This window comes from Penaeus chinensis, chromosome 13 (genome assembly GCF_019202785.1).
Source record: "Penaeus chinensis breed Huanghai No. 1 chromosome 13, ASM1920278v2, whole genome shotgun sequence".
Lineage (NCBI taxonomy): Eukaryota > Metazoa > Arthropoda > Malacostraca > Decapoda > Penaeidae > Penaeus > Penaeus chinensis.
In genome coordinates, this window is record NC_061831.1 from 28,281,463 (window position 1) to 28,293,962 (window position 12,500).

Consider the following 12,500-nt stretch of genomic DNA (forward strand, 5'->3'; position numbering starts at 1 on the left):
TTTACTCTAAGTCTAACATGTCAGAGGAAACCAACGGTCAAGAAAATGGAGGCGGCTCCGTCCCCGAGATCGAGCTTATTATCAAGGTAAGGTCGCGAAAGGTAGCCCGGAAGAGGAGTGAGTGGCGGTGGGAATGAAAGGGCGACTGTCACCCGCACTTGGACTCGTGTAGATCCTCAACGGTCTTGGAGCCGAAGATAAAGCCTATGGGGTGGCATGGCGGATCTGTGCTCTGCCTCAGTGTCACAATTGTTCTTCCAGGAGGCTTTGGTAGATCAGTTTTGTGTTGCAGTTGAATGAGGTACTGAAGCAGGGCAAGGACTCGCGACATAGCTGTTCATTGTGAGATGGAACTCTCCTCGCCTCGACCTTTCTCTTGTGCCATTATCCACAGGCACGTAGATAACGATGGATTCAACACCTTCCTGTGATCAGGTTCGAAGGCGAGCGAGGCACAGAGAGCCTGCCTGTGCGCTCCTCTGGTATTCTGATAAGATATGTTGATAAGGAGACCTGTACTTACACAGCATTTTTCGATGATTGTAAACTCGAAACGGGTGGGGCATCGTAAGTAGTTCAGGTCATGATCTAAGGGGAAAATCATTATTACCACATTTTATCCGCTTAGCACGACATAGTGCCACTGGTCAGGCACACTTCCCACTCCCACCTGCGTTTGTCATCGCCGGAAGGGTTGCAGTTTCTACGAAGGGTAGAATATCTGACAGCGTTTCGTCACAGTAAATGTAGCAGCATCGTTAAGGCCAGATGACATCGCCAGTTAGTTAGGTCAGCCAACTCGCCTGCACGTCCCTCCCAGACTGACTGAACTGAACAGGCATTTAAACCAGCTACCGGCTTATCGATCTCCTGCGCGGGATATACAAGTGGTTGGGAGGGAATTGTGGAAACGATGTGGCGACGATGTGCTGTGTGTCCAGAGGGCGATGACTGTGGATGGTAAAGCTGATTTTTAGCTACGTGAAGACGTATATGTCTGCTGTGGAAGGTTTGCCAGTTCTCATCGCATGGAATAGATTGATGGACATGGAATATGGCCGCTTGGCTCTATTCCCAATTTTGCTCCGACGACGCCTACGCACACGCCCATTCTGTCATTAACACATATATTCGCTCTGTTTAACAATTAAACGACATAACGCAGTCTACCTGATGCATGGGAAAGTTGCATTCAACCATGACCTCTTAACATACGTACTAACCCAGAAAATCCTCTCTGGGATCTGGATATACTGTGAATGTTACGCCTACGCCTACGCCTACGCCTACGCCTACGCCTACGCCTACGCCTACGCCTACGCCTACGCCTACGCCTACGCCTACGCCTACGCCTACGCCTACGCCTACGCCTACGCCTACGCCTACGCCTACGCCTACGCCTACGCCTACGCCTACGCCTACGCCTACGCCTACGCCTACGCCTACGCCTACGCCTACGCCTACGCCTACGCCTACGCCTACGCCCACGCCCACGCCCACGCCCACGCCCACGCCTACGCCTACGCCTACGCCTACGCCTACGCCTACGCCTACGCCTACGCCTACGCCTACGCCTACGCCTACGCCTACGCCTACGCCTACGCCTACGCCTACGCCTACGCCTACGCCTACGCCTACGCCTACGCCTACGCCTACGCCTACGCCTACGCCTACGCCTACGCCTACGCCTACGCCTACGCCTACGCCTACGCCTACGCCTACGCCTACGCCTACGCCTACGCCTACGCCTACGCCTACGCCTACGCCTACGCCTACGCCTACGCCTACGCCTACGCCTACGCCTACGCCTACGCCTACGCCTACGCCTACGCCCACGCCCACGCCCACGCCCACGCCCACGCCTACGCCTACGCCTACGCCTACGCCTACGCCTACGCCTACGCCTACGCCTACGCCTACGCCTACGCCTACGCCTACGCCTACGCCTACGCCTACGCCTACGCCTACGCCTACGCCTACGCCTACGCCTACGCCTACGCCTACGCCTACGCCTACGCCTACGCCTACGCCTACGCCTACGCCTACGCCTACGCCTACGCCTACGCCTACGCCTACGCCTACGCCTACGCCTACGCCTACGCCTACGCCTACGCCTACGCCTACGCCTACGCCTACGCCTACGCCTACGCCTACGCCTACGCCTACGCCTACGCCCACGCCCACGCCTACGCCTACGCCTACGCCTACGCCTACGCCTACGCCTACGCCTACGCCTACGCCTACGCCTACGCCTACGCCTACGCCTACGCCTACGCCTACGCCTACGCCTACGCCTACGCCTACGCCTACGCCTACGCCTACGCCTACGCCTACGCCTACGCCTACGCCTACGCCTACGCCTACGCCTACGCCTACGCCTACGCCTACGCCTACGCCTACGCCTACGCCTACGCCTACGCCTACGCCTACGCCTACGCCTACGCCTACGCCTACGCCTACGCCTACGCCTACGCCTACGCCTACGCCTACGCCTACGCCTACGCCTACGCCTACGCCTACGCCTACGCCTACGCCTACGCCTACGCCTACGCCTACGCCTACGCCTACGCCTACGCCTACGCCTACGCCTACGCCTACGCCTACGCCTACGCCTACGCCTACGCCTACGCCTACGCCTACGCCTACGCCTACGCCTACGCCTACGCCTACGCCTACGCCCACGCCCACGCCCACGCCTACGCCTACGCCTACGCCTACGCCTACGCCTACGCCTACGCCTACGCCTACGCCTACGCCTACGCCTACGCCTACGCCTACGCCTACGCCTACGCCTACGCCTACGCCTACGCCTACGCCTACGCCTACGCCTACGCCTACGCCTACGCCTACGCCTACGCCTACGCCTACGCCTACGCCTACGCCTACGCCTACGCCTACGCCTACGCCTACGCCTACGCCTACGCCTACGCCTACGCCTACGCCTACGCCTACGCCCACGCCCACGCCCACGCCCACGCCCACGCCTACGCCTACGCCTACGCCTACGCCTACGCCTACGCCTACGCCTACGCCTACGCCTACGCCTACGCCTACGCCTACGCCTACGCCTACGCCTACGCCTACGCCTACGCCTACGCCTACGCCTACGCCTACGCCTACGCCTACGCCTACGCCTACGCCTACGCCTACGCCTACGCCTACGCCTACGCCTACGCCTACGCCTACGCCTACGCCTACGCCTACGCCTACGCCTACGCCTACGCCTACGCCTACGCCTACGCCTACGCCTACGCCTACGCCTACGCCTACGCCTACGCCTACGCCTACGCCTACGCCTACGCCTACGCCTACGCCTACGCCTACGCCTACGCCTACGCCTACGCCTACGCCTACGCCTACGCCTACGCCTACGCCTACGCCTACGCCTACGCCTACGCCTACGCCTACGCCTACGCCTACGCCTACGCCTACGCCTACGCCTACGCCTACGCCTACGCCTACGCCTACGCCTACGCCTACGCCTACGCCTACGCCTACGCCTACGCCTACGCCTACGCCTACGCCTACGCCTACGCCTACGCCTACGCCTACGCCTACGCCTACGCCTACGCCTACGCCTACGCCTACGCCTACGCCTACGCCTACGCCTACGCCCACGCCCACGCCTACGCCTACGCCTACGCCTACGCCTACGCCTACGCCTACGCCTACGCCTACGCCTACGCCTACGCCTACGCCTACGCCTACGCCTACGCCTACGCCTACGCCTACGCCTACGCCTACGCCTACGCCTACGCCTACGCCTACGCCTACGCCTACGCCTACGCCTACGCCTACGCCTACGCCTACGCCTACGCCTACGCCTACGCCTACGCCTACGCCTACGCCTACGCCTACGCCTACGCCTACGCCTACGCCTACGCCTACGCCTACGCCTACGCCTACGCCTACGCCTACGCCTACGCCTACGCCTACGCCTACGCCTACGCCTACGCCTACGCCTACGCCTACGCCTACGCCTACGCCTACGCCTACGCCTACGCCTACGCCTACGCCTACGCCTACGCCTACGCCTACGCCTACGCCTACGCCTACGCCTACGCCTACGCCTACGCCTACGCCTACGCCTACGCCTACGCCTACGCCTACGCCTACGCCTACGCCTACGCCTACGCCTACGCCTACGCCTACGCCTACGCCTACGCCTACGCCTACGCCTACGCCTACGCCTACGCCTACGCCTACGCCTACGCCTACGCCTACGCCTACGCCTACGCCTACGCCTACGCCTACGCCTACGCCTACGCCTACGCCTACGCCTACGCCTACGCCTACGCCTACGCCTACGCCTACGCCTACGCCTACGCCTACGCCTACGCCTACGCCTACGCCTACGCCTACGCCTACGCCTACGCCTACGCCTACGCCTACGCCTACGCCTACGCCTACGCCTACGCCTACGCCTACGCCTACGCCTACGCCTACGCCTACGCCTACGCCTACGCCTACGCCTACGCCTACGCCTACGCCTACGCCTACGCCTACGCCTACGCCTACGCCTACGCCTACGCCTACGCCTACGCCTACGCCTACGCCTACGCCTACGCCTACGCCTACGCCTACGCCTACGCCTACGCCTACGCCTACGCCTACGCCTACGCCTACGCCTACGCCTACGCCTACGCCTACGCCTACGCCTACGCCTACGCCTACGCCTACGCCTACGCCTACGCCTACGCCTACGCCTACGCCTACGCCTACGCCTACGCCTACGCCTACGCCTACGCCTACGCCTACGCCTACGCCTACGCCTACGCCTACGCCTACGCCTACGCCTACGCCTACGCCTACGCCTACGCCTACGCCTACGCCTACGCCTACGCCTACGCCTACGCCTACGCCTACGCCTACGCCTACGCCTACGCCTACGCCTACGCCTACGCCTACGCCTACGCCTACGCCTACGCCTACGCCTACGCCTACGCCTACGCCTACGCCTACGCCTACGCCTACGCCTACGCCTACGCCTACGCCTACGCCTACGCCTACGCCTACGCCTACGCCTACGCCTACGCCTACGCCTACGCCTACGCCTACGCCTACGCCTACGCCTACGCCTACGCCTACGCCTACGCCTACGCCTACGCCTACGCCTACGCCTACGCCTACGCCTACGCCTACGCCTACGCCTACGCCTACGCCTACGCCTACGCCTACGCCTACGCCTACGCCTACGCCTACGCCTACGCCTACGCCTACGCCTACGCCTACGCCTACGCCTACGCCTACGCCTACGCCTACGCCTACGCCTACGCCTACGCCTACGCCTACGCCTACGCCTACGCCTACGCCTACGCCTACGCCTACGCCTACGCCTACGCCTACGCCTACGCCTACGCCTACGCCTACGCCTACGCCTACGCCTACGCCTACGCCTACGCCTACGCCTACGCCTACGCCTACGCCTACGCCTACGCCTACGCCTACGCCTACGCCTACGCCTACGCCTACGCCTACGCCTACGCCTACGCCTACGCCTACGCCTACGCCTACGCCTACGCCTACGCCTACGCCTACGCCTACGCCTACGCCTACGCCTACGCCTACGCCTACGCCTACGCCTACGCCTACGCCTACGCCTACGCCTACGCCTACGCCTACGCCTACGCCTACGCCTACGCCTACGCCTACGCCTACGCCTACGCCTACGCCTACGCCTACGCCTACGCCTACGCCTACGCCTACGCCTACGCCTACGCCTACGCCTACGCCTACGCCTACGCCTACGCCTACGCCTACGCCTACGCCTACGCCTACGCCTACGCCTACGCCTACGCCTACGCCTACGCCTACGCCTACGCCTACGCCTACGCCTACGCCTACGCCTACGCCTACGCCTACGCCTACGCCTACGCCTACGCCTACGCCTACGCCTACGCCTACGCCTACGCCTACGCCTACGCCTACGCCTACGCCTACGCCTACGCCTACGCCTACGCCTACGCCTACGCCTACGCCTACGCCTACGCCTACGCCCACGCCCACGCCCACGCCCACGCCTACGCCTACGCCTACGCCTACGCCTACGCCTACGCCTACGCCTACGCCTACGCCTACGCCTACGCCTACGCCTACGCCTACGCCTACGCCTACGCCTACGCCTACGCCTACGCCTACGCCTACGCCTACGCCTACGCCTACGCCTACGCCTACGCCTACGCCTACGCCTACGCCTACGCCTACGCCTACGCCTACGCCTACGCCTACGCCTACGCCTACGCCTACGCCTACGCCTACGCCTACGCCTACGCCTACGCCTACGCCTACGCCTACGCCTACGCCTACGCCTACGCCTACGCCTACGCCTACGCCTACGCCTACGCCTACGCCTACGCCTACGCCTACGCCTACGCCTACGCCTACGCCTACGCCTACGCCTACGCCTACGCCTACGCCTACGCCTACGCCTACGCCTACGCCTACGCCTACGCCTACGCCTACGCCTACGCCTACGCCTACGCCTACGCCTACGCCTACGCCTACGCCTACGCCTACGCCTACGCCTACGCCTACGCCTACGCCTACGCCTACGCCTACGCCTACGCCTACGCCTACGCCTACGCCTACGCCTACGCCTACGCCTACGCCTACGCCTACGCCTACGCCTACGCCTACGCCTACGCCTACGCCTACGCCTACGCCTACGCCTACGCCTACGCCTACGCCTACGCCTACGCCTACGCCTACGCCTACGCCTACGCCTACGCCTACGCCTACGCCTACGCCTACGCCTACGCCTACGCCTACGCCTACGCCTACGCCTACGCCTACGCCTACGCCTACGCCTACGCCTACGCCTACGCCTACGCCTACGCCTACGCCTACGCCTACGCCTACGCCTACGCCTACGCCTACGCCTACGCCTACGCCTACGCCTACGCCTACGCCTACGCCTACGCCTACGCCTACGCCTACGCCTACGCCTACGCCTACGCCTACGCCTACGCCTACGCCTACGCCTACGCCTACGCCTACGCCTACGCCTACGCCTACGCCTACGCCTACGCCTACGCCTACGCCTACGCCTACGCCTACGCCTACGCCTACGCCTACGCCTACGCCTACGCCTACGCCTACGCCTACGCCTACGCCTACGCCTACGCCTACGCCTACGCCTACGCCTACGCCTACGCCTACGCCTACGCCTACGCCTACGCCTACGCCTACGCCTACGCCTACGCCTACGCCTACGCCTACGCCTACGCCTACGCCTACGCCTACGCCTACGCCTACGCCTACGCCTACGCCTACGCCTACGCCTACGCCTACGCCTACGCCTACGCCTACGCCTACGCCTACGCCTACGCCTACGCCTACGCCTACGCCTACGCCTACGCCTACGCCTACGCCTACGCCTACGCCTACGCCTACGCCTACGCCTACGCCTACGCCTACGCCTACGCCTACGCCTACGCCTACGCCTACGCCTACGCCTACGCCTACGCCTACGCCTACGCCTACGCCTACGCCTACGCCTACGCCTACGCCTACGCCTACGCCTACGCCTACGCCTACGCCTACGCCTACGCCTACGCCTACGCCTACGCCTACGCCTACGCCTACGCCTACGCCTACGCCTACGCCTACGCCTACGCCTACGCCTACGCCTACGCCTACGCCTACGCCTACGCCTACGCCTACGCCTACGCCTACGCCTACGCCTACGCCTACGCCTACGCCTACGCCTACGCCTACGCCTACGCCTACGCCTACGCCTACGCCTACGCCTACGCCTACGCCTACGCCTACGCCTACGCCTACGCCTACGCCTACGCCTACGCCTACGCCTACGCCTACGCCTACGCCTACGCCTACGCCTACGCCTACGCCTACGCCTACGCCTACGCCTACGCCTACGCCTACGCCTACGCCTACGCCTACGCCTACGCCTACGCCTACGCCTACGCCTACGCCTACGCCTACGCCTACGCCTACGCCTACGCCTACGCCTACGCCTACGCCTACGCCTACGCCTACGCCTACGCCTACGCCTACGCCTACGCCTACGCCTACGCCTACGCCTACGCCTACGCCTACGCCTACGCCTACGCCTACGCCTACGCCTACGCCTACGCCTACGCCTACGCCTACGCCTACGCCTACGCCTACGCCTACGCCTACGCCTACGCCTACGCCTACGCCTACGCCTACGCCTACGCCTACGCCTACGCCTACGCCTACGCCTACGCCTACGCCTACGCCTACGCCTACGCCTACGCCTACGCCTACGCCTACGCCTACGCCTACGCCTACGCCTACGCCTACGCCTACGCCTACGCCTACGCCTACGCCTACGCCTACGCCTACGCCTACGCCTACGCCTACGCCTACGCCTACGCCTACGCCTACGCCTACGCCTACGCCTACGCCTACGCCTACGCCTACGCCTACGCCTACGCCTACGCCTACGCCTACGCCTACGCCTACGCCTACGCCTACGCCTACGCCTACGCCCACGCCCACGCCCACGCCCACGCCCACGCCCACGCCTACGCCTACGCCTACGCCTACGCCTACGCCTACGCCTACGCCTACGCCTACGCCTACGCCTACGCCTACGCCTACGCCTACGCCTACGCCTACGCCTACGCCTACGCCTACGCCTACGCCTACGCCTACGCCTACGCCTACGCCTACGCCTACGCCTACGCCTACGCCTACGCCTACGCCTACGCCTACGCCTACGCCTACGCCTACGCCTACGCCTACGCCTACGCCCACGCCCACGCCCACGCCCACGCCCACGCCCACGCCCACGCCCACGCCCACGCCTACGCCTACGCCTACGCCTACGCCTACGCCTACGCCTACGCCTACGCCTACGCCTACGCCTACGCCTACGCCTACGCCTACGCCTACGCCTACGCCTACGCCTACGCCTACGCCTACGCCTACGCCTACGCCTACGCCTACGCCTACGCCTACGCCTACGCCTACGCCTACGCCTACGCCTACGCCTACGCCCACGCCCACGCCCACGCCCACGCCCACGCCCACGCCCACGCCCACGCCCACGCCCACGCCCACGCCCACGCCCACGCCCACGCCCACGCCCACGCCCACGCCCACGCCCACGCCTACGCCTACGCCTACGCCTACGCCCACGCCCACGCCCACGCCCACGCCCACGCCTACGCCTACGCCTACGCCTACGCCTACGCCTACGCCTACGCCTACGCCTACGCCCACGCCCACGCCCACGCCTACGCCCACGCCCACGCCCACGCCTACGCCTACGCCTACGCCCACGCCCACGCCCACGCCCACGCCCACGCCTACGACAACGCCAACGCCCACGCTTACGCCCACGCCCACACCTACGCCCACGCCTACACATACGCCTACGCCTATTCCCACGCCCACTTCCACACCCACTCCCACGCCCACTATCATTCCCACTCTCATGCATGCATGCAAGCACGCAAATATGAACACGTACACGCACGCGCACTCTCACGCACTAATACTTCAATTCGCGCTCTTTCAAGCTCAGGCCTACACGTCCCGGCCTCTCACTCTCACTCTCGGGCCTTGCCATCCCTTGGTCCTGCGAGCTCGCTCCCCCAGCTGCCTCAGCGCTCCAGCTCTCTAATCCGTTTATCGGGTCCGCATCCCTCTGTCAAATATTATTAATACTTCCAGCTTCTTTCCAGTGGTCATTACTCTGCGCCTTATTACCGCATTAATTGAAAGCCAGTGTCAAGTACGTTCCCTCTGTTCTTGGAAAGGGCCTTTCCGTCAGCAATCCAGATGTTTCTTTCCACTTTCTCCGTGCAGCTGCCAGCCTTCCTCTGACTGCTCTTCCGGCCCTCGCTCCGCGCCCGAGATGCGGCCCCAGTGTCAATGCTGCTCCGCGCCTCTCATTGCTCCGTCAGCGACTGTAGTGGCGAAGTAGGGAGCAATTCGTCGTATATTTCGACTCGGCAGGCGATTAAAAATGAAAAATGAAGCAAGGTCATCCATACTTCATTGAGCAGGACTATTGTTTTTTTTTGATAACGGATTCTGACACTTTTCTTTTGTGGTTTACTCTAGTTATTCCGGGCGAGTTGCCATGGCGCACCGAACGACACGTTTATGTTCACTTCTTATTTAGTCGAGTTACCTACCGGTTTCGCGAATGGAAAATTTTAGGTATACTTTGAAGGGAATGCGATGATACCGGAGAAGGGCCAAGGGCGCTGTTCACTACATTGTTCTTCGCCGGAATTTTGTGATAAATGGAAGCAAGAAATTACAGCTTTTCCACTTCACCGGTGGCTGTCATGATTCGGTTAGTTAGAAAGAAGATTAGGATCTTTTGCTTTCTTTTTTTACTCGACTGCTCTTACGAGCTTTCCGAGTCTGGTCAAGAATTTAGTTTTCTCCTTTTCGGCCGTAGGTGTGGTATGTATATATATATATATATATATATATATATATATATATATATACATGTACATAATATATATGTGTATATAATATGTATATGTGTACATAATATATATGTGTATATAATATATATATGTGTGTACATAATATATATGTGTATATAATATATATGTGTACATAATATATATGTGTACATAATATATATGTGTATATAATATATATGTGTATATATATGTATGTATAATATATATGTATGTATAATATATATGTATGTATAATATATATATAATATATATGTATGTATAATATATATAATATATTATACATACATGATATATGATATATATATGATATATATGATATATATGATATATATGATATATATGATATATATGATATATATGATATATATGATATATATGATATATATTATATATATTATATATATTATATATATTATATATATTATATATATTATATATATTATATATATTATATATATTATATATATCATATATATCATATATATCATATATATCATATATATCATATATATCATATATATCATATATATTATATATATTATATATATTATATATATCATATATATTATATATATCATATATATTATATATATCATATATATTATATATATGATATATATAATATATATAATATATATGATATATATAATATATATGATATATATAATATATATAATATATATGATATATATAATATATATGATATATATAATATATATGATATATATAATATATATAATATATATAATATATATAATATATATATGTGTATATTTATGTATATATATACTTAAAAATATAAATCTATATATATATTCCCACATATATATTTTAAGATGTAACACACGCACATGCACACGTACGCGCGCGCGCGCGCACACACACACACACACACACACACACACACACACACACACACACACACACACACACACACACACACACACACACACAGCAACGTGTTCCCAGCAACGTGTCCTTTTCGCGATTACTGCATGTGCTTTTAAAATTGACACGTGTAACGCTTAAAGAAAGTCGCATTTTTTTTTTTTTTACTTTCTGAATTGCTGATCGAGTCATAAAGCTTCAATCCTTAAGAACATGTAAGAAATCCGACATTTCTCTTCAAATCTTGAACAGTTAAAAGTTCACGGGGAAGAGTAAAAGATGAGAGTTTGACGTCGCAACACGAAAAACCGCTTAATAACTAAACCTGTATAATCGATTGTGAATTTCTTATAAGACTGTGCACAGCCCTTGGTTGCTTATCCTTTCTGGCCCATTATTGTTCTTCTCAACGGGCAGACATGAAGTACCTTATGCTGTCGCACGATTTCTCGTCCCTCTCCAATCATGGCATTTATCCGCTACACACTGCGATTCCCAGTCCTTCGCAGGCCTCTTTATGTCCTTTCTATCTTCCAGTTTCCTTTTTTCTGCTGCTCGTCGCGTAACTCTAAGCGCGGCAACTCGACTAAGACGGCGGATTAGTTGTTTATCATTCCACCCCTGAGACGCGTAAACACAACTACCATAAGTCATCACTCACTTTATTTCTTTCCTTGGCCTGTTGCTCATTTCTGCGTGGGCTTTTACACCCAACTACCGGCCGTCCCGCTCATGTGTCGTTACAATAAAGGATAATCTCTCGTGTTTTCGTCATACCACTCAAGCTGCGCTATAGAATATTTCCTCGCCCGTTCGTCTCTCCCGTGTGCCAGATGTGGATAGCCCAAGTGTCCTTCCCTCCCAAGGATGCCTGGATCATGTATGCGTCAAAGGGAGTCGGCGATTGCGAGAGGTGGAGGAGCGAGGCGGAATTACGCTGTACGCTATCGGGAGGAAGATGTGCCGGTGAGAGCATTTGTTGTCCTGCGGGCGCTTGTGACATGAGCGTGCTTCAGATTCAGTAGGAAATATGGATAGAGAGAGGGAAGGGAGGGACTTTGCGTTTTCTTTTTAAGTCGCCGGCACACAAGACCCCCGCCGTTGGCCCTCAACCTCCTCTGCCATGACGCAAGTGACCTTGACTCCGTGCCCCTTCCCCCCCTTCCTCCCACCCCC

At 58.2% G+C, this 12,500-nt stretch overlaps 1 protein-coding gene across 1 annotated transcript in view; it reads left to right on the plus strand.

Moving 5' to 3' along the window:
- LOC125031863 (chloride intracellular channel exc-4-like) overlaps positions 1-12,500 on the plus strand; it is a 31,746-nt gene that overhangs the window by 67 nt on the left and 19,179 nt on the right. Inside the window, exon 1 of the mRNA XM_047622850.1 lies at positions 1-86. This exon is cut by the window's left edge and continues 67 nt beyond it. Coding sequence (XP_047478806.1) covers positions 18-86 — 69 coding nt within the window. The 5' untranslated portion in view covers positions 1-17. The remainder of the gene's footprint in view (positions 87-12,500) is intronic.